Source organism: Rhinopithecus roxellana, chromosome 17 (assembly GCF_007565055.1).
Source record: "Rhinopithecus roxellana isolate Shanxi Qingling chromosome 17, ASM756505v1, whole genome shotgun sequence".
Taxonomy (NCBI): Eukaryota; Metazoa; Chordata; class Mammalia; order Primates; family Cercopithecidae; genus Rhinopithecus; species Rhinopithecus roxellana.
In genome coordinates, this window is record NC_044565.1 from 34,820,891 (window position 1) to 34,840,023 (window position 19,133).

General features: G+C 45.2%; 1 protein-coding gene and 1 long non-coding RNA gene across 8 annotated transcripts in view; one reads left to right on the plus strand and one right to left on the minus strand.

Annotated features, from left to right (window-relative positions):
- Nucleotides 1-10,486, minus strand: part of MEIS1 (Meis homeobox 1) — a 139,586-nt gene extending 129,100 nt beyond the window's left edge. For 5 of the 7 annotated variants that reach the window (XM_030921493.1, XM_030921497.1, XM_030921492.1 and 2 more), the window contains exons 1-6: nt 10,241-10,486; nt 8,139-8,365; nt 5,997-6,138; nt 5,367-5,417; nt 4,525-4,575; nt 2,953-3,099 (exon numbers count right to left, since the gene is read on the minus strand). In XM_030921493.1, coding sequence (XP_030777353.1) covers nt 2,953-3,099; nt 4,525-4,575; nt 5,367-5,417; nt 5,997-6,138; nt 8,139-8,365; nt 10,241-10,252 — 630 coding nt within the window. In that variant the 5' untranslated portion in view covers nt 10,253-10,486. Of the gene's footprint in view, nt 1-2,952; nt 3,100-4,524; nt 4,576-5,366; nt 5,418-5,996; nt 6,139-6,314; nt 6,867-8,138; nt 8,366-10,240 lie in introns of those variants that run through there. The other 2 variants (XM_030921494.1, XM_030921499.1) reach the window with 2 other exon arrangements.
- LOC115894316 lies at nt 6,969-9,251 on the plus strand. Its single transcript, XR_004054415.1, has 2 exons — nt 6,969-7,072; nt 8,170-9,251. It is a non-coding gene; the product is annotated as an uncharacterized LOC115894316 (long non-coding RNA).
- Nucleotides 10,487-19,133: the final 8,647 nt, after the last annotated feature.

Below are 19,133 nucleotides of genomic sequence, written 5' to 3' on the forward strand. Positions count from 1 at the left end.
AATAGGAAAGAGAGAAGAAAGAAAAAAGAGAGCGAGAGAGAGTGAGAGAGCAAGAAAGAAAGAGAGAGGAAGGAAGAAAGGAAGGAAGGAAGGAAGGAAGGAAGGAAGGAAGGAAGGAAGGAAGGAAGGAAGGAAGGAAGGAAGGAAGGAAGGAAGGAAGGAAGGAAGGAAGGAAGGAAAGAAGATAAAGGACTGAACTAGCGCTACAAGGCCAAGTGGATTTCCGCCGACTTAGCCCTCCGAGATACCGCCTAGTATCAAAGTCGTAGATCCCAGGTCCCCGCGCTGGTGGCAGTCTTCGTGCCCTCCGAGGAAAAAAAGTAAAATAAAATAAATCGTGCCGCCAACGGGCCCTAGAGACAGAGGGGTTAATGAGCTAACAAGGCCCAGCGTTCTCACAGCACGAGAAGCGTCCAGTCCCGGAGCGCACCCTCTGCGGAGGCTCAAACTGGCTGGGCTGCATTCGCAGACAGGTGGAGAGGCCATCCTTCCTGTCCGGCCCCCAGGACGCCGCACTAGGGGTTCAGCGGCCCGGAGGGACAGGTCAGTAAGCTCCAGTCCGGAGAACTGGCGCCCACCAGACGCCCTGGTGCTTCATTCGTCGCGCCTCAGCTCCCCAGGGCAGTGGAGCCCACCGGCGTCCGTGGCACTGTACCGCATGCGCCCAGCGCTTTGTGCTCCCCTCTCCAAACCTGACCTTGGGTTTGCTGTCCTCCGACCAGCTGAAACCTGGGTGAGCCCCAGGGGGCCACACAAGCGAGCCCACGCGCAAAGGCCAACAGCGCCACGAGCTCAGCCAAAGCGTCGAAGCCCACTCTTAACCAGCGGGGACCAGAAATCAAATTCTCATTTTAGAGGTAGAAGGGAATAAAATGTGAATTTTTATCCAATACAATTGCATACCAATCTTTGCATATCTTAAGTTAAGGGAATTGGGTAACAAAAGTTTAGGGAAGGAGAAGGGGGGAGATCTATGATATTATATTAATTTTTGTATTCTCTCTCCCCCCTCCAAAAAATCCCCATAACTTTGTTCTTTTATCTTTGACTTTAATAAAATAATGATTCCTTGAGAAAATGGGGTATAAATCTTCATTTTGGAGGCAATTAAAGTGTTGATTTCATTCATGCCCCTAAGCGATTCTTGTAATTTGCTCAAATAGCTTTATGTACCCAGCACTCCGGAGCTTTTAGAATCCCATTTTCTAGTTAGGCTTGTTGGATTGCAATTTTTATTCCACAGCAGCTACTCGAGGGTTCCTCAGCAGAATCTGTACTCAACAGCTCCCGGGCGAAGGCTGGCGGGTTGAACCAGACTTGAGGCCCGAGCAGCCCGCGGGGGCCAACGCTGGGAGCCGCCTGCAGTTTTCCCACCTCTGTGGGGCCGCACCGGGATTGAGCACGCTGCATGTTCTGTGCACTCGTCTACACTGCCGAAAGTTTCCAACTCTCCAGATCACAGTGCGGACCCGGCACATTGGCACTTTTAAATCTCCGCTCTGCCTGTTTCCCGCTCCCCATGGGCAAAAGAGGAATTCAGCCTGTGTCGCGGGGGTTGCCCAGAGAAAATCAAGCTGAGAATGTATTTTAAGAGGATGATGTTGAGAGAAGAAAACCATAAGATGACACTAAGAACCAGGTGTCAGGCACTCCGACAAGGACTGTACAAGACAGCCACTGGCCAACAGAGATCATGACAGAGCTTGCAGAGTAGCTGGCCTTTGGCTTAACAAAGGCAGGCTGATCTCTTCCCCCAAGTCTGGACTCACGTGCCGAGTCAGAAAGAGAAACAACTCTGGGCCTTCACTTATACGGGGGGAAGGTTGGGAGGGTGCAGAGCAGGCCGGCTACCCAAATCTCCAGACGCCTTGCAACAATTCGCAACAGAACTGTTTTGAGCCCTGTTTCATCTCACTCACTCCACACGTTTTCACTTTCATTGCATTTTTGCAACTCCTTTGGACCAATCCAGAGATACAGCCACAGGAGAGAGAGAGGCACCCTGGGAGCAAACAGTGGTGTTGGGGTGACACAGAGAGAGAAATCCCCTCAGCAACTCCAAATAAAAGTCGTCCCCACTTAGTAACGCATCGGAAGAAGGGCCTGGAGGGAGGACAGGAGAGGAGGGAGCGCAGCAAGCCAAGCCTCAGTTGAGAGCAAAGGCGGTGCGAGGTCCCCCACCCTCCTTACCCAGGGAGCTGCCAGGGTGCCCCTGATGCTGACATGTCCACAAGCTGCCAACCCAGAGGGCCCAGAGCACATACCAGCTGGAGGATGAGTGGAAAGAAGGAGGAGAAAAGTCCATATTTATCTGTTTTTATAACCTCGGCCTGGTCTTATTTTTTCTATTAAGTACAATAAAATGGGCGAGCTTGCAGTGAACACCACACAAAGCAATGTTCAGTGAGGTCTAGAAGCGTTCGGCCGAGGAAAACTGACAAGACAGGCTAATGAACCGTACAGACAGGGAGAAAATAGCCAGCATTTGCTAGATTTCAAACCCTCGCTGTCTCTCTTAGACCACCTATCTTGGATTTATTCCTAATAAAATAAGAAATAAGCAGACCCTACACTTTTCTTTTCTTGAAGATAGAAGGGGGAAAAATGCTCCAGAACAAAGCCCCTACAATCAGAGGCGGTCACTGGCAGTTAACACTCCCATTATTATAGAGGGTAAATAAAATAAAGACAAAAATTAAAAGCGACAAGAAACAGGTCAAGTTTGCTAGCAAAGCTTTTACAAGCTCATCTCTCCAGGTCGAATCCCAGAGCCAGCCTTAATGAAGCAATAATAGCCACATTATTCAAAAATTTTCATTTCGATGGAAATGTATCTAAAAGGGACTTAATCATATGCAAATAATAAAAGGAGGTGGTAGTGACCTAGCAAGCAATATGCATACAGATTTTTTTTTTTTTTTCCCAGGGATGTTGAAATTGAAAAGCTCGTACCTGGTCGGTTAGATTTGCTGATCTTGTTATATCTTCACTGTCTGATTTTGATCCTCCTTCTCTATCGTCTATCACCAAATCGATAGGCATTTTCCCTTTCAAACAGCTAATATACCGGTGGCAGAAATTGTCACATAATTCGTGTACCTACATTATGACAGAAATAAAAAAATGGGAATATAATCAGGAGTGCATAAATGACATTGACAAGTGCAATTCACCCCCCTTGTGAGATCCAAACTTCCAAATAGGGGAAACACAGGGCAATTGTCCTCCAGAGACCCCCAGATGCATCCAGAATTAGGAATAACTTTCTTTTCTTGCAAAATAGAGATATCCCAGAAAATTGACAGTGACAAGATGATTCACAGGCTACAACATATTCAACACCCGTGTTAAATTCATCTGCTCCTGGGGCTGTGGTCATTAGAGAGGTGACCTGCGTAGGTGACATTTAAGGTAAACTACTTAATTTCATCCAGTGACTTTATCATAAATTCCTTTCCAATGTGTCTAAGGAAAAAATGTATATCTGTGTATATATGCACATATATATTCTCCAAAGAACCTGTACTGTGGTGGCATAGGATATATGCCTGACAACCCAAGTCCTTATTATATTTGTAATAAAGATTTTTATCTCTAAGGGTCATATTTTAGAATACTTTCTTTAAAAAAAATGGAAGGAAATCAAGTTGCCAGTACTCCTGATATAAGAAAACATACAGCCACAAAAACATATCAAATTGATTTTTCTTTTTTTTTACAAAAAGGAGAAGGAATGCCTCAAAATATTTAGGTGTAAGTGCAGAGGTTTCCTACAGGCCCCAGGCATCAGTGACATGCAAAAATTCACAAGAAACCCCAGTGTGCTTGCAATTTAATGTTAGTTTGAATTACAATGCATTAAGTTTTTATTGCTGAGATTTATAGAACAGCTAGCAAAATCATGTTATCCCACACCCCTTCTTGAGTGTGAAAGTGGAGTGTGTGCAGGATTCACAGATTCAAGAAATTGACACAACTATCAACTCTGCTTTGTCTCTGCAAAACGTTTAATGTGCCTCCCCACCACCTCCTGCAGACTCCTTCCCGCTCCTCCTCCTTCTCCCCTTCTGCCTCTCCCCTGTGTCTCATCTGCCGCTGCTCTCAAGACTGTCTTCCAGAAACTCACAACAACTGAACAAAACTTTTTTCTCCCTCAGAGGTAGCAAAGAAGAGGAGGAAGAGGATGAGAAGAGACAACAGAGGTATTAACCTGTGAAACAACCTCAGAGCAGCATTCTAAACATCAGCTGGGATGCACAGAATTGCAACTATTTACACAAAGCCAGCAAGTTATTAAGAATGAACACAAGGCTAGGGCGTTTGTGATCCCGGTTTTAGTGGCTGAAATTGTAATTAAACTGCGAAGAGAAATGGACGCTAAGATTGGCCTTGACACTAATTACCAGAAAGAAAGACATTTATGCAAATGTATCAGAAGGCTGAACTTCAGCCATTCTGAACCCTCCCCCGCTGTGTGTTTTGGGGTAAGGGGTAAGTAAAAGGAAAAGAGGCTAGAGAAATTACCTTCTCTAATTCCAACAGATGAAACCTTAATACTTGTATGGCTTGAATCATCTGCAAAGATACAAAAACAATAAGCACCCCATTCCTGCTTGCAGAAAACTGGCTGTCACAGCTCTACCATCTCCAGCCCACCCCCTCCCACCAGTAAATAGAGTTATTTTGATTTATGGCAATAACACTAAAACTTAATAGCAGCAACTGGGTACCATCTAGAGGTTTATATTTCTTAAGGAGAAAAAAAATAGCTAAAACAACAACAGAGCATCTAAGTGGGGCTCATAAACACTCTCCTCCCCCATGGCTCTCCCCTTTCTCAGTGCCACTGGCCCCACTCCACCCCAAAAGGGCCACAACACTGGACTAGATGTGTCTTTGGAAGGACCGGACAGAAAAATATTTCAAATGGCCCTCAAACTGTGGCTTTTCCCATTGCAAAGTTTCTGCTGCCTTCCTTACGCCTTTCAGGCAAACTGGTTGTTTGGGGGCTCTTGTCCGGTGGCTGCCCTCGTGATGGGACTTAGAGGGCTGGGAAGTCCGCAAAGTTTAAGCACACACGCTGACAGGCCGGGAGATAAATCCCCGCGCTGATTAGAGCTGCACAGCCCGGCTGTCATAAAAAACAAAAGCTCGCGTTTCCCAGCGCCCGCTCGCCCGGCCCCTCTCGAGATGAATTTATTTCCCCGGGATCTTGTCCCGGACCAGTTGTCCGTGGACAGAAACATTTGCAGCCAACCTGCAGGCACGGGAAGACCGGTCTAGAAATCTCAGGGCTCTCAAAGCAAAGCTGGGGGCGCTGGAGGTGGGAGGTGGGGGGTGGGGGGGGAATAGGGGTCCGCTCTTACCAAGTTATCCAGTTCTGGATTAGAAGAAAATAGAGGTTTTTCTGCGCGAATCTAAATACAAGTGAGAAGGAGAGGGGAGAGGAAGGGGAGAGGGAGGGGAGAGAAAAAAGAAAGAAAAATTTGAAATCTGGTCGCCTTCCTAGTTTCTTGCCTCATTACCCTGTTGGGGGCAGGATGTAACCCTCCGGGAGGGTCCCGGTGACACCGAGTTCGTCCCGCGCAGAAACATTTCAGTGTGAATTAAATAAGCTGAAAACAAGCCCAGAGCTCAGTCTTCTACTAGCAACTACAGTTCTCAGGGAGGCTGCTCAGCCCGCCAAGTCCACAGCAGCTACAACCGTGGTGTTCTAGATTTTATTCTGCAGAGTGAGCTCTGCTTTCTGGAGGGTGAGTGGGGATGCAGATGGGTGATTTTAAGTTATCTGCAAACAGACACTCAGACAGAAAGAAAATCTGAGGTTGGAGGTAACACTCATGGCTTAGGGCCGACTATGTGCTGGCTACTTTTGAAAGTGTGCCCTGTGTGTGTGTGTGTGTGTGTGTGTGCACGCGCGCGCGCGCGCGTTTGTGTGTTGGGGAAGGGGGGGCTCTCCTTTTGTTTCTTTTACTTTTTAAATTTATTTTGCTGACCTGTTTGGCGAACACGGCTATATCTTCATTGAAAGACTCTGACGAGCAGACGTCCCCGCCCGCCACCCCTGGCTCGCGGGGGGTACAAGTAGCTAATTCACATTTCTCAAAAATCAGTGCTAAGAGAGGGAAGAGGGGGTGTCTGCAAGAAAATACAACAGTCACAAACAACATAATGGTTAGTCCCCAGTCAATGGAAAAAGGTGCCCAAGAAAAACAGCCGGAGGAGCAAGAGGAACAGACCCCCTCTCGGATTGTGTCATCTACTTTTTTCCTTTTCCTCCCCCCCCCCGCCCCCCGACCCAGGTGACCGCTCACCTCCCCTTCCTCCTGGAGCCCTGAAGTCGGAGGCCCTGAGCCATGGACGGTATCTGAGGATCGGTTTAGCGTATCTGGCCGGAGAAATTGGCAACATTTGCTACGAATAAAACCCAAGCGTTTCCAGCAGCCATTTTGAATTAAGTTTCCCACCCGACAAGCCCTAGTCCCCTCCACTGCACATCCAGGATCTGGTGGAGGAGAAAGGCGCCGGGCGGAGGGGTGGGGAGGGCTGGTTCCTGCGGGTTCCTCCTAGGCGGCCGCGCGAAGCCCAGGCTCGGGGGATCTCGGTGCAGGCGCTCAGCTAACTTGGGGAAAGGACGTCCATGGCCGTGGGGCCGACTGTCAACGGGCTGCACCTAGGGATCCCAACCCCAAGACCCTCGGAGAGCCGGGAGGCTCCTCCTCAGCTCCTCGCACACTCCCCTCCCTTCGCAGATGGCCCCCACCGCCCCCCAAAGAAAGTTCCTTCAAATGTTCCTGCGGTACAGCCTTTCATTTTGTCTCTGCGAAGTGGCAAAGCAGCTAGTATTGCGAGGGGCCTAGATGTCGTTTGTCTCAGCCCATAAAAAAGAAAGAAAAAGAAAGGAGGAGGAGGAGGAGGAGGAGGAGGAGGAGGAGGAGGAGGAGAAGAAGAAGAAGAAGAAGAAGAAGAAGAAGAAGAAGAAGAAGAAGAAGAAGAAGAAGAAGAAGAAGAAGAAGAAGAAGAAGAAGAAGAAGAAGGGAAGAAAGAAAGGCTTCTTCTAATGCCCAAGGAGGTATCTCAAGTCTTTTATTAGCTCTCACTGCTCAGCTGGGAATTTAACAGTTTGGGGTCCTTTACAAAGCTTCCCCAAATGTTCGGTCCCAGAGCCTAAACCACTTGTAGTTAACGCTGTGGACAGAACGGTGGGATTTAAACAAGCCCATCGCACAAGGGATCAGAAAATAAAGCAAAAAGAATATATATATATTCTTTTGCCACGGAGGGTCAGTGGGTTCTGATTTTTTAAAAATAAATAAATAGAAATAAAAGTTTCTGCAAAGTAAAACAAGGTTCCCAAATTCATCGGCACACAGTAGGCACAACTGAGTTTCAAAGGATTCTACTAGTCCAGGTCTAATCGAATGGCGGAGGAGAAAGCATTGTAAACCGCGGCCAGAAAACAACCTCCGAGGAAGAGCGCCCCGAATTTACTTATTTCTAAATCCTGCAGGTTTCACATTTGAGCACAAAGTGCTAAAACATCTAGAAGTTTCTTAATGTGTGTAACAATTCAGAGCAAGCTCCTCTCCTTGACTTCAGTGGTCAAACTCCCTAAATGCAAAACATGTTCCCCCTTGCTTGACCTGCAACTGTCCTGCCTTGGTTTTATTGTGCAGTGGCAGAGCCAGCATAGGGCTGCTGAGTAAACTTAGCAAGTCAGAACAATCAGTGGCTTAAAAGAGATTTTCCCTTAAACTAAAAGTTTCGTTCCAGCACAAAGGCGCCTACATTTAGAAACCCCTAACGCTCTCCGGCGAAATCGAGCGAGGGAGGACTCCAGCCCGCTGAGGGAGTGTGAGAGGGGACAAGGGCCCTTCAGCCAGCTTCTTCTGATCTGGGACCCCCTTGCGGGCACTGCCATGGTGGAGCAGGGCACTGAATGTGCACAGAGTGTGTATGGAGATGTAGGGCTTCTGGGATGGCAGGTCACCTCCCCAAATTCTCCATGCAATGTGAATGAAAAGTCACCAAAGATGTAGCTCCAATCCAGAGAACTCTGACTTTCCTCTTACCAAGGGCACAGGGAAAGAGGGAACCATTGAGTCTCAACTAGTTAACCTGCTGCCCATTGTACCTACCCATAAATGGCATCTTTATCTCTCTTTAAAGCGTCATTGACAGAGGAGCCCATGCTGGGGGCCATGGCGTTGGTGTGAGCTGTGTGCGGGTACTGATGCGAGTGCAGAGGAGGCCCGTGGTTCAGGTGGTGGACCGGCTGCATGGACCTGGCTGCATGCGGGTCCCCATACATCGTGGAGGGGATGCCTACTCCATCCATGCCCCCGTAATGGGGTAGATCGTCGTACTGCATGACAAACAGGAGAAAAAGAAGGTTCAGGAGGCCAGGCGGGCAAATGGGAGAACGGCAAGGCACCGAGCTTATATAAGGTCAGTCCAGCTGGATCCTTCCACCCGGAATTCGGTGGCCTTTCATCTCTAAAGCTGAGTTTTCTTATTTTAAAATTAAGGCCTTAAGTAAAAATTATAGAATTCTCAGCGAGATTCATCTGGGATGAATGATCTTGCCTTAACTTGTGTCCCTATCAACTAGTTCAGAAATTCAGGCTCCTTTGGCAAGAAGGAAAGAAGAAAGACGGACAGAAAGAGCATTCTCCGGAGGGTGGAAGGTGAAACGGGCATGTCTCTGGAGGAAGAAATTCAAAATCACAGTAATAAAACGTGCCAGGACACTGCAGCAGACCCGCCTAGTTTCACAGCCCCTTCACATCAGGGGGAATTAAAAAAAAAAAAGTTATGATGGGAACAGCTACGCCAAGCACGTGAATTTAGACAGGCTTTTCATTTTATTTCCCTGCCAGCGTGAGGTTAGGCAGTCCTGCAAGACACTGCATTTCTTTTGCTTTCCAAGACAAACTCTGCTAATTATACAAAACTAACGGACCCCTTATAAGTGAAACTCAAAGAAGGGTAGCTTTTCCTGAACATCAGAGCTGAATTTAGAATTGGGCAATTCCCCACCCCCAAAGTTAAAGAAAAATCTATAGTTGAAGCAGCTAATATTCTATTTTCTTGTTTACTCTTATGAACTTTTTTTCCAGACCAGAAGTCAAGGAGGCAAATGTTACTCACCAGGTTTAAAGCAAATTCAAAAGCAAATGCACAGAGAACCTCCCATCTTCCTCTTCCAGAAAAAAACCCAAAAAACAAAAAACAAAACACTACTTTCATATTGATTGTCATTATTTTTTGTGTGTGTGAAATTTAGCTATTTAGACTTTTCTAATTGGTTCATTCCAGGCAAGTTATTTTCCCAAGATTTGGAGGCGCTGAGAGTGAAATGATTTTCAAAGAAAGGAGGAATTGCCACTTTCATCTCCTTAAAGCCAGAGGTGTGAAAAGAGTTTGGAAGAACGCTGACATTTGCCTGAACCAAAGGAGTAAAGAAAAATGTGTCAGCCTAGTAACTTTCTTTTGCAAACAGGGCTTTGAGGGCCAGGACACAAATTATGCAAGGAAGGCTTTTTGTAGACCCCCTTTCTTTTAAGAAACTACCTCAGTTGGGTTGTCATTGTCTCACTTTACTCTCACTGCATTTCCATTGAAAAAGGAATATGGGGAAATTAGTATTGCATTTTTAAAGTGAGTAACTGTGTGCTTAGTATTCAATTAGTACAGGGCTTATCTAAGAGAAACTTGCAAAATATTGCCTTGTATACAAATCTATACAAATTGAAATTACTATAAAAAGATGAATGTTTTCTGACCAAAAAAATTGGCTATACTATGACAAAGTTATTTCCTTTAAAAAGCTAAATACTTCTAGTGATATTAAAGATGAGCATAATCAATAACATATCAGAAGTTTCCAGCTGCATATTTTAGTTTAAACATAACTTTAAACTTCTGATCTCTGAATGTTCAAATTACAGCATTAGGTATCTAGTTTAAAAAAAAAGATGATTGTTTGAGCTTGCATTTTTATTTATATAGCTGCTCGTTAGGAATCTATAGATAAATTGATTCCTTTAATTAACAACTCCAAGTAACATACATAAGTCTACAAATACATTGAATAAATCCTCTCGCTTTAGGCCACTGCTTTAGGAGCCTCATTTTTTAAAAGAGAGAGAGAAAAAAAGGAAACTTTTTAGCAGTGTCTTTCGGCCACGTTTCAATTTAATCTCACATTTGAGTTCCACAATTGTTTTTTAATACGTACCCTTTGCGCCATCGGCCTCTCTGGCTCCCTTCCTACTTCAACTTCTAATATATCCTCTTTAAGGCCAGTGTGAAAAGAAACAAATATTCAAACTCCCCCGGAAAAAAAAAAAAAAAAAAAAAAAAGCACGACGAAAAATCCCTTAACGTCTCCAGCAACGTGAGCTGCTGGTCCCAGATCTTCGGTCTACGGGACCTGAAGCAAAGCGCCCGAGTCACTGAGCATAAAAGCGCTCCGTTTCCAAGACAGCAGCGGGGGCAAAAAAAAAAAAAAAGCAAAAAAAAAAAAAAAAAAAAAAAAAAAAAAGCAGATCTTCTCTCCCCCAAAAATCGGTTAAAAAAAAAAAAGAAAGAAAGAAAAAGAAAAAAAAAAAAAAAAAAAAAGAGCGCCCCTCAGACCCAACTACCAAATCTCATGGCTTTCTGCCACTCCAGCTGTCAATCACAGGCGAGGTTGTCAACGTGGTGAATGAATGATCATCCGCTCTGTCTTCTTCTGGTCAGAACACCTCAAATGTTAATATTCAAATGCACAAAGCCCTAGCGCTCGCTTCCCTTGAATCAGTCCTAATTCCTAATCAGTTTCTCTCTTCTCTCTCTTTCTTTCTCTCTCTCTCTCTCTCTCCCTCTTTGCAAGTGCTGCACTGGAGGGAGATTAGAGGAGGAGGGTTAAAAAAAATGTCTGTCTGAGTTTGTCTTAAAGGAGCCACGATCGATGCTGCCCGCTTGCAGTCCCCGTGCGTGTGTAAAGTGTGTGTTGCACAGGCGGAGAGGTGGATTCCGACCAGAATGCTAGAACCCGGAAGTAGTGGTGGCCATAACAGGTCGCGTCTTACACAATGCATTGGGCTGCAGCAAGTAGGCTCCTCGGCAGGGGTGGGTGCGCGAAGCGAGCTCTGGCCGCACTGGAGAGGCAGAGAGGCGCTCCATTAAATCGCACGCCCAGGCACAAACACCACACACCCAGGGCACACGCACACAAACGCAGGCAGTAGCCCGCGGCCGCCGGCTTTATTTTCAGTATTCTTTTCTCTCCCTCCCCCTGCAGACTCTCTCCCCAAAGCCGACTCTCTTGAAATAAATTGGGAATCAACGCCGGGCAGGCAGCAGCGGGAGTTATTTTGCACAGGGCTCCGTGCATAGACTTCATGACATTCCTCGAAATTACTGGGGTCGGCCAGTGTTTTTCGGGGCAGGGAGTGATGCGCAAAGTACTGAATTCTCAGAACTAAACACTGCAAGGAGAAAAGTCAAACCCGGAGCTTGGAGGCGAAGGAGGAGGGAGAAGCCGGGCTGGGAAACCTCTGTTAAGGAGTCCTGAGAACGTGGGGTGGAGGTGGCTCGGGCTTTCTGCAGACGCAGCTTAGAGGTTTCTTTGCTGTTAGAGGTGGACGCCCGCCTGGGGAAAAGAAAATGCTAGCATTTTGTCACTTTGGGTCTGGACTCCCCCACCTCCTAGCCCCGGCGGCTCCCAGCCCGAGCCTAGGCGTCCAGCGCGAAGTAGAGAGGAAGGGAGGGAACAATGAGCTGAGCGCGGGGAATGTGCCCCCAGCGCCTGTTTACAAACACCAAGCTATTTATGATCTTCGGAAAGCGAAACCCAGCTCGGGCTCGCAGCAGCCCAGACCTCGAGGGTGGAGCAGGGGCCGGGGAGCTGCTGGGAGGGAGGCTCTTTCTCCGACCCGCTCGGGGTGAGGCGGCCGTGCGCCCAGGGCGCGGCGCGACGCTGCCGGAGTGCTAGGCTCGGGCTGCAGCCACCGCTGCCTTTGTCTTAGAGGCGCGGAGGGGGCTCCAGCCTCGACCTCTCCCGGGCCTGTAAGAACCTCGCGCCCCCCTATCTCTTTCTCCAGCGACGCTCTGCCCTCACCACCCCAGACATCCTTCCCGGCGCTCCTTTCCCGTCCCCAACCCGGCTCGGCGAAACCTCCCAGTGCCAGAGAAAAATAAATCCGCTTCGGAAGCTGAGATTTCAAACAAAAGCTGCCCGTACCTACAACTCGGAGGCTCCAACCAGCCACTGTTTTTTTGTTTTGTTTTGTTTTTAACTTTAACACCTATTGCCTGAGCTTTAATCCCCCCCCCCTTTATTCTCCCGCTCTAAGCTTCTCCCTTGTGATTATATTTAGTGGCGTTATTTTCGTATTTATATTTCTGTCCGCTGGGCTCTGATCTGCCGAAATGGCTCAGCCGCAGCAGCTCGACCAGCGGCTGGAAACCTCACATCCACAAGCAGGGCTCGCAGTTCGCTCGGCTCGGAGAGGATTTTTCCCCCTCCCTCCAGCTGAAACCTCGCAGAAAACTCCCCCTGCGGTCGACTGGAAAATGAGCTCACCCAAATCTCGGTAGGCAGCCGTGGAGGAGTGCTCGGCCAATCAGGAGGCGCCCCCGCCCAGGCCGCAGCGCATTGGCTGCGGGGAAAATCAATTATCAAATAATCGATCAGCAGGGAGCTTCGATCTGCGGGGAATGCAAACTGCCAGTCCCTATTCCCGCCCTGAAGGTGGCCAAAAGGCTGACTCCCTCCAAGCAGCCCGCCCGCGCCCCCATCGCCCCCACCCACGTCCCACTCGCCAGCTGCGGACTGAACCCTCACCCCCGCGGGGTTGTAGGTAGGGGGAAGAGTTTTGAGAAAGATTGGGGGTGTCCCTTCATCCGGAGATTGTTTGGGAAAGGTTAGGACCTCCAAAATACATTGAAGCCAACTCTTAAGCGCAAAGTAAAAGAGAATTTGCGCCCGTCTGCGAGGTACGACTAAAGTTTCTATAGAGTGGGCTTCCAAGGAGCAGGGGACACAGGGCGAGCATCAGAACACAGGTCTGGAATGAAGTTCCACCGAGCGTCCGTAGTCTCCTTAAGCGACATCTATCGCTTCCTTTAGCCTTCGCAGGAGTCAACGCGGGGTTGGTTGCCCCCAACAGTGGAGCGTTTCCGTAAAGCCGAGCAGATGAGCCTTCCCAGCCTCCTGCACTGCACCCTTCCCCGCCCCCAACTCCGTACTGGCACCCTGTGTGCCTGAAAGGCTGACACACGTTCTCCCAAAACCTTCAGAAGCGCTTTGCCTTGAAAGAGGTGTGTGTGTGTGTGTGTGTGTTTAAACCATCTCCAGGATCCCTTATCATTTGCTTCCTCTATCTTTTTTCTTTCTCTCTGTTTCTCCCTCTCTTTTTTCTGACGCTTAAGTTTCAGGATCTTTTAGTTTTTTCCACCACATACATGTGTAGGTTTTCTGGCACAAACGCCCTGAAACATCACTTGGGAGGTTAAGACAGGCCCGCGAATAAAAGCTCGGGACGGAGGGGGGTGGGCAGCCAGGTACATTACCAGCGCCTTTATGCCCCTACCCGCACTTCCCGGCCTCCCCCGACACCCCCATCGGCGCCCCCCGGGTCCCACAACATGAACTTGGAAGCAGAATTTCATGCCAAGGTGGAACCTCCCGGTCTCAGGAAGGCGATTTCTGTTTAATCCTTGGGAGGCTGCGCTGGCTAGGCCAAGCAGCACACTCCTTTACCGCTTAGGGAGAGGACTAAGCTGGGCTGGCTGTCTGCGACCCCTTCCCGGAATCCCAACCAACTTCGGCAGATACCTGAGCGCCTCCGACGGCTGCTCGCGGGGGTGTGATCCTAGTCCCCGCAGCAGACCTACCAGGCGTCTGCGCGACTCGGGAGTAAGAGGGAGAAGCGTGGGTAGGAGGTGGGGGTCAAACCAAACACCGACAGGACATACCTACGTTTACGATCCTTAAATGAACTGCGAGGGAAATTGTGTAAGTATAATTTAACTGAGAGAAATTTACTGCGAAATACACTTAGAGGACTGTAGTCTTTAACAGCCTCAGGGGTTCTTAGGCAAAGAGGTAACGGGGCTTGGAGTTACCACAACTCTGCGGCCAAGTTTTCAAATTTGGAAAAGGTCAGTATATATGTGTATATTTGACAACAGGATTTATTTTGTATTGTTGCTTTCCAGTAATCTTTTTCTTTTGTTTTCTAGCACTGATGAAAAAAGAAGGTTCAGGTGAGTCACCCTTTGCAAACATAACCAAAATCTTCAAAGTAGGAGAAGACTAGACTACTGCATGCTTTAGCCATGATGTGCTAGATAACCATAAAAATGTACTTTAAATAACCTACACACAAATTTTCCTTAAAGAATGAGGTAGGTTGAGTTTGTGGACTTAAAATCAACTCAGTAGTTTTGAAAAGTGCCCACCTCCCACCCAACACACACACACACAGTCTTTCCATTTTTAACTGTGAACCTAATACAACTTCTAGGCCTTTATACAATTAATTCTGAACAATCAAGGGACTAAACACTTTTACAATGTAATTACAGTAGTACAAATTGTTTGCCCAAACCTCATTCTGGATAAGGATTTTACAATTAGCAAACAGTTATTACAGTTGGGGCTTGCTGAGAGAAATTGCACAGAGGATGTCTAGAGTTGCAATATAGTAGCCATAAAAAAGGAAAAAAAAAAAAACTCCTTTAGCAGGGCAGCAATTAATCATCTATTAAAAGGAAAAAAATGGAGGGACAGGTCTAGGTATCTTAGTAAACTACTCTCGATATTTTTGCCCATTTTGTGACAGCACCTATTTCTAACTTATTTCAGATACTTGCTTTTTTAAGGCAATAGCACTTTTATTTTGCGAAAACTTGGCCTGGTGAAAAATTCTGGCACTTGGCCCTAGCTCTTGCGATTCAGGCCTATTCTTTTCCTTCTTATCTCGGAGCATCTTTCCAGAGACAGAGAACGGTGACAAAAGGAGGCAGATTGGGCCCTTGGTCTCCATTGTTTACACCCTCCTATATGGAGGCATTTCAAGCCCTCAGTGCTCCTCTGAGCTGCCGGTAAAGTCATCTCGGAGAACTCCCCGGACTTTATATTCTATAAGGAACTGTGCCTCTGGAAAGACCTATACCCTAAATTAGGCTTTTGTCCCAAAAGGTCACACTGATGAGTCAGCTCCAAAACCCTCAGAAATTAAAAGAGGCACCTCTTAAGGTAAAATGTGTGTGTATTTGCCAGCCTAGAATAAACAAAAGCCTGTTAATCAATCGAGTTTGGCAGCTGTGTTCACAAAATGATAAGGATTTATCATTTGCCACCAAACTTTAAGATGTCCCTTGACATGTTGTGATTGGTTTTTAGGTTGTCCTGTGGTGTGGAGGCTTGGTGTTTGTATTTCAAAAACATTCATCCTCTGCATCTCTCCCCCTCATTAGCATTTGCATTTCAAAAAAGCAGAAATAAGAGGAGGGAGGGAAAGACAGTTTAAAGAAAATAGATTTGAAATCTAGTACAGATAATAGAGGAATGCTGGAGATAAGAGCCTGGAGGTGATAGGAGAAAGGTACCAAGAAGTCAAAGCTAATAAATGGCTGTGAGAAAAGTGAAATAAACTATTGAGAGATCTATTAAAGGGGGAAACCTGGTTAGGTGATATCAAAGGGGGTTAACTGAGAGGATTAGGGAGGACTTTAATCAAGTGCTCCAAAGCGTTACAGGCTATAAGGACTAAAAGATTTGTTTACTGCATTTTGTTTCAGAAAACAAAGAATGTCTGGGTCCAGTTCAGAAGTCAATGAGAGGTCAGCTTAGGCTCTCCAACGGTTGCAGGGAAAATACCTAAGTTACTATATTCTGACTGGATGATGCAAAAGTTAAGAAAAAAAGGGGGGGAGGTGAGAGGGAGGTGCTTTCCTTACTATTCTATTTCAAATCATTAAAATGCTTTGGTCTCTAGAGGGGGAAAATACTACACTGGTTAACATAATTACTAGCTCTGACATTTTCAGAAGTTATAGAGGTCTTTTATTAATTAAATGGAGGGCTTAATAAAGTATTCCTAATAAAATTTATGGTTGTCTTAAAACTTTCTAAACAGTGCTATAAATTCTTAATAAAATTAACTGGGAAATGAGTTATTAGCCCACACTTTACCCTCTCCCCCAAACTTCTACATAAGGAGTGTCTGCAGAATGAAAAGGAAATAGAAGCCTTTTAGTAAAATATAAATATTAGCCAAAGTCATGCATTGCTCTGAAAGAGGCAAAGTCTTAACTGTTATTTCTAGTGGCCTCGTTCTCCAATATCCCCCAAAAGCTATCCCACAAAACTTCATTGAGAGAATTTATTCTCCTTCCCAAGTACCTATTATATATGCATTTATGTGTAAGTGCATTTGAAATACAATCTTCAATTTTGTGGACTGAGTTGTATGTTAAATGCAATAAAAAACACAGATGCATCGTGCAAAGTTCCACTTTAGAAACTTCAAGTCTCATGGTGCAGATACTTTCTTTATTTTTAATTAAAAATAAAATGTCCTGTAATTTCTCTCACTTTAATTTCTATAAAGATAACTTTTAAATAATAAATTTCTCAATAACATTTTTCTCTGAATTTATTTATAAGTGTATTTTTCTGAAGCAGCATTTTGTTGACATATACAAAACCTTTTTGTATCATTACATTTCAAAACTTTAGTGAGTTATCTTAAGTTTTGCGGTACTTCTCTGCCTCACAGATACAATGCTGGCTAGTTAGCTATTTTAAAGAACATCACACACACACACACACACACTTCAAACCACAGCAGCCTTGAATTGTTTAACATTTGAAGGCTTGATCTTTTGTGCCGTCTACTGGACAATAGAAAAACTGCAGCCTTGATGACAAACTTTAATCTGGTGTTTTATGGGGGTGGGAGGTGGTGGTTGGGGGTATGATTTGGTGCTGGTAACTAACAAGAGAAAACCACAGTACCCAACTTAGACTCACAGGACAGGTCTTGGGGTCTAATCACGTTTTTTCAAATCCAAAGATAGGATATGATATCAATCATAGGTGTATGGCTCAAATGTTTAAGGCACAAAGCTAAAACACTGAATACAGCTGTGCATGTGTGTGTACCCATATGCCGAAACTTGTGAAGACAGCGTGGGAAAAGAGAGGAAGAAAGGAAGATAGGACAGATTCAACAACTCCCAAAAAACAAAAACAAAAACAAAAACAAAAAACAGTAGTGGTTGCTTAACACTAAGAGTGAATTTGTCTGACAGTCAAGTTAAATCTATCTACTGCCTCAATAATCCAGGATACACAAATCAGTTCTTGGAATTTGGAAAGTGATATTGTTTGGTAATCAAGAAAAAAAAAAAAAAAAACCTCTAGGAGAGGGGAAATGACACTGTTAATTATAAAAATTTTAGTGCAGTTCCCTTTTGGAAATTTGGGATGAAAATATGAAACTTCAGTGTTTTTACTCGGAGCGCACAAGTGGTAGAAAGTGTGGGTGAAATTCATAGTCAGACACCTTCATATAGCAGAGACCATTTGATGTTCTCTCAAACATTAAAAAACATTGTGCACATTTTGGTTGTGATTTTAAAAAGAAAATATTTATAGAGCTCTAGCATTGTGGAAGCTTTGGGGGGGGGGGGGAAGGCATGAAGCTAACTTTGACCTCTGTTTGACAGTGATATTTTCTGAAGTAATCACTATTACCATAGAGAAGTGATTTTGTGACTTAAGAAACAAATAAGCCCAATGCCCCCTCAAATATATATGTGTATACAAATCTATGTGTATATATATGTGTATGTAAATATATATGTGTATATATGTGTGTGATGTGGAGAAGTCAAGCTGATTTTGGTTCAAGAGACATAGACTTTGGTGCAAGTGCTTTTAAAACTGTTCATGTGCTTTTCTGAAGTTAAAACTCCTTATCACATTTTAATAAAACCTGCCAGCACATGACTAGGTATTAGGGTGTCTTTTAATAAAAACCTAATAGTGAAAAGGAGACAGCTTTAGGACATTTTATTGTGCATAAATATATTTCAATGATCTACTTCAATATACATTTCAATGTGGCACTATGTCAGAATGACTTTGAAATATTGGATTAAATATAGATACATCAAGAGAACCTGAACTGACATTGGCTACTTAAAGCAGCGAGATTGCTTGCACTGCTATATTAGAGCTTCAGTTCTATATAAATGGAGGTGTTGGTGGTGGGTGTCTTTTAAACTTTAGTATAAACAACTGAACTGTGAAGGGTTATTATTTTATGAGATGCTGTTTGGAGTCATTTTATGAGATGCTGTTTGGTCTAGATCAGAAAACCAACCAAAAAGAAAAAAAATCCTTCTAACAATAGCTTGAAAATGTAGAAAATTCTTCTAGGAACTAATCACAAGTGCATACATGTTTGATGTGTTCTAAACTAATAGTTGAAGTACTGAGTGCTGGAAGAGGTCTGGTGAACGTGCTCTAGTCACTAATAGCAAACATTTACCTTTGAAGCAACAGGATGAGTCACACTGGCCATGCTTAGCATCCACGTTCGACTGGATAAAGGGGCATATTTTGTGAAAACCTTCAGGCAAAAATTGTACTGATTATTCAAAAATAAATATTTTAACATTTCATTGAGCTACTAATGAATAAGGAAAACATCGAAGGCTTCCTGCGGCGCAGAAAGAATTCTAGCAGCGTCAAAAACATAGAGGAGCAAAGAACAAGAGGAAGCCGAAGGACGCCTGCTGAGTAGTTACTCACTTGTGAATATCTGAAAACGTGCTTTTCTGTGCCCTTATTTAAAAATGAAAAACAAATATCATCTTTCTTTGTCTTTTTTAAAAAATTAACGTCAGAATATGGCTATGCTAGCTAAACATCATTTTTTTTTTCCAGGCGATTTATGCGAGAAAGGGCCAATTTGAAAACTGGTAACTAGTAGGAGAAATAAACGTATACGCCACAAACACATCGGTTCGCAATCGAGCCCACAGCCCCGAGAGACGCCCCTTCTTCCCAGCTCCAGGAGGATAACTTCATTGACTGGCAGGTCGGCGGCCACTTCTGGGAGGGCCAC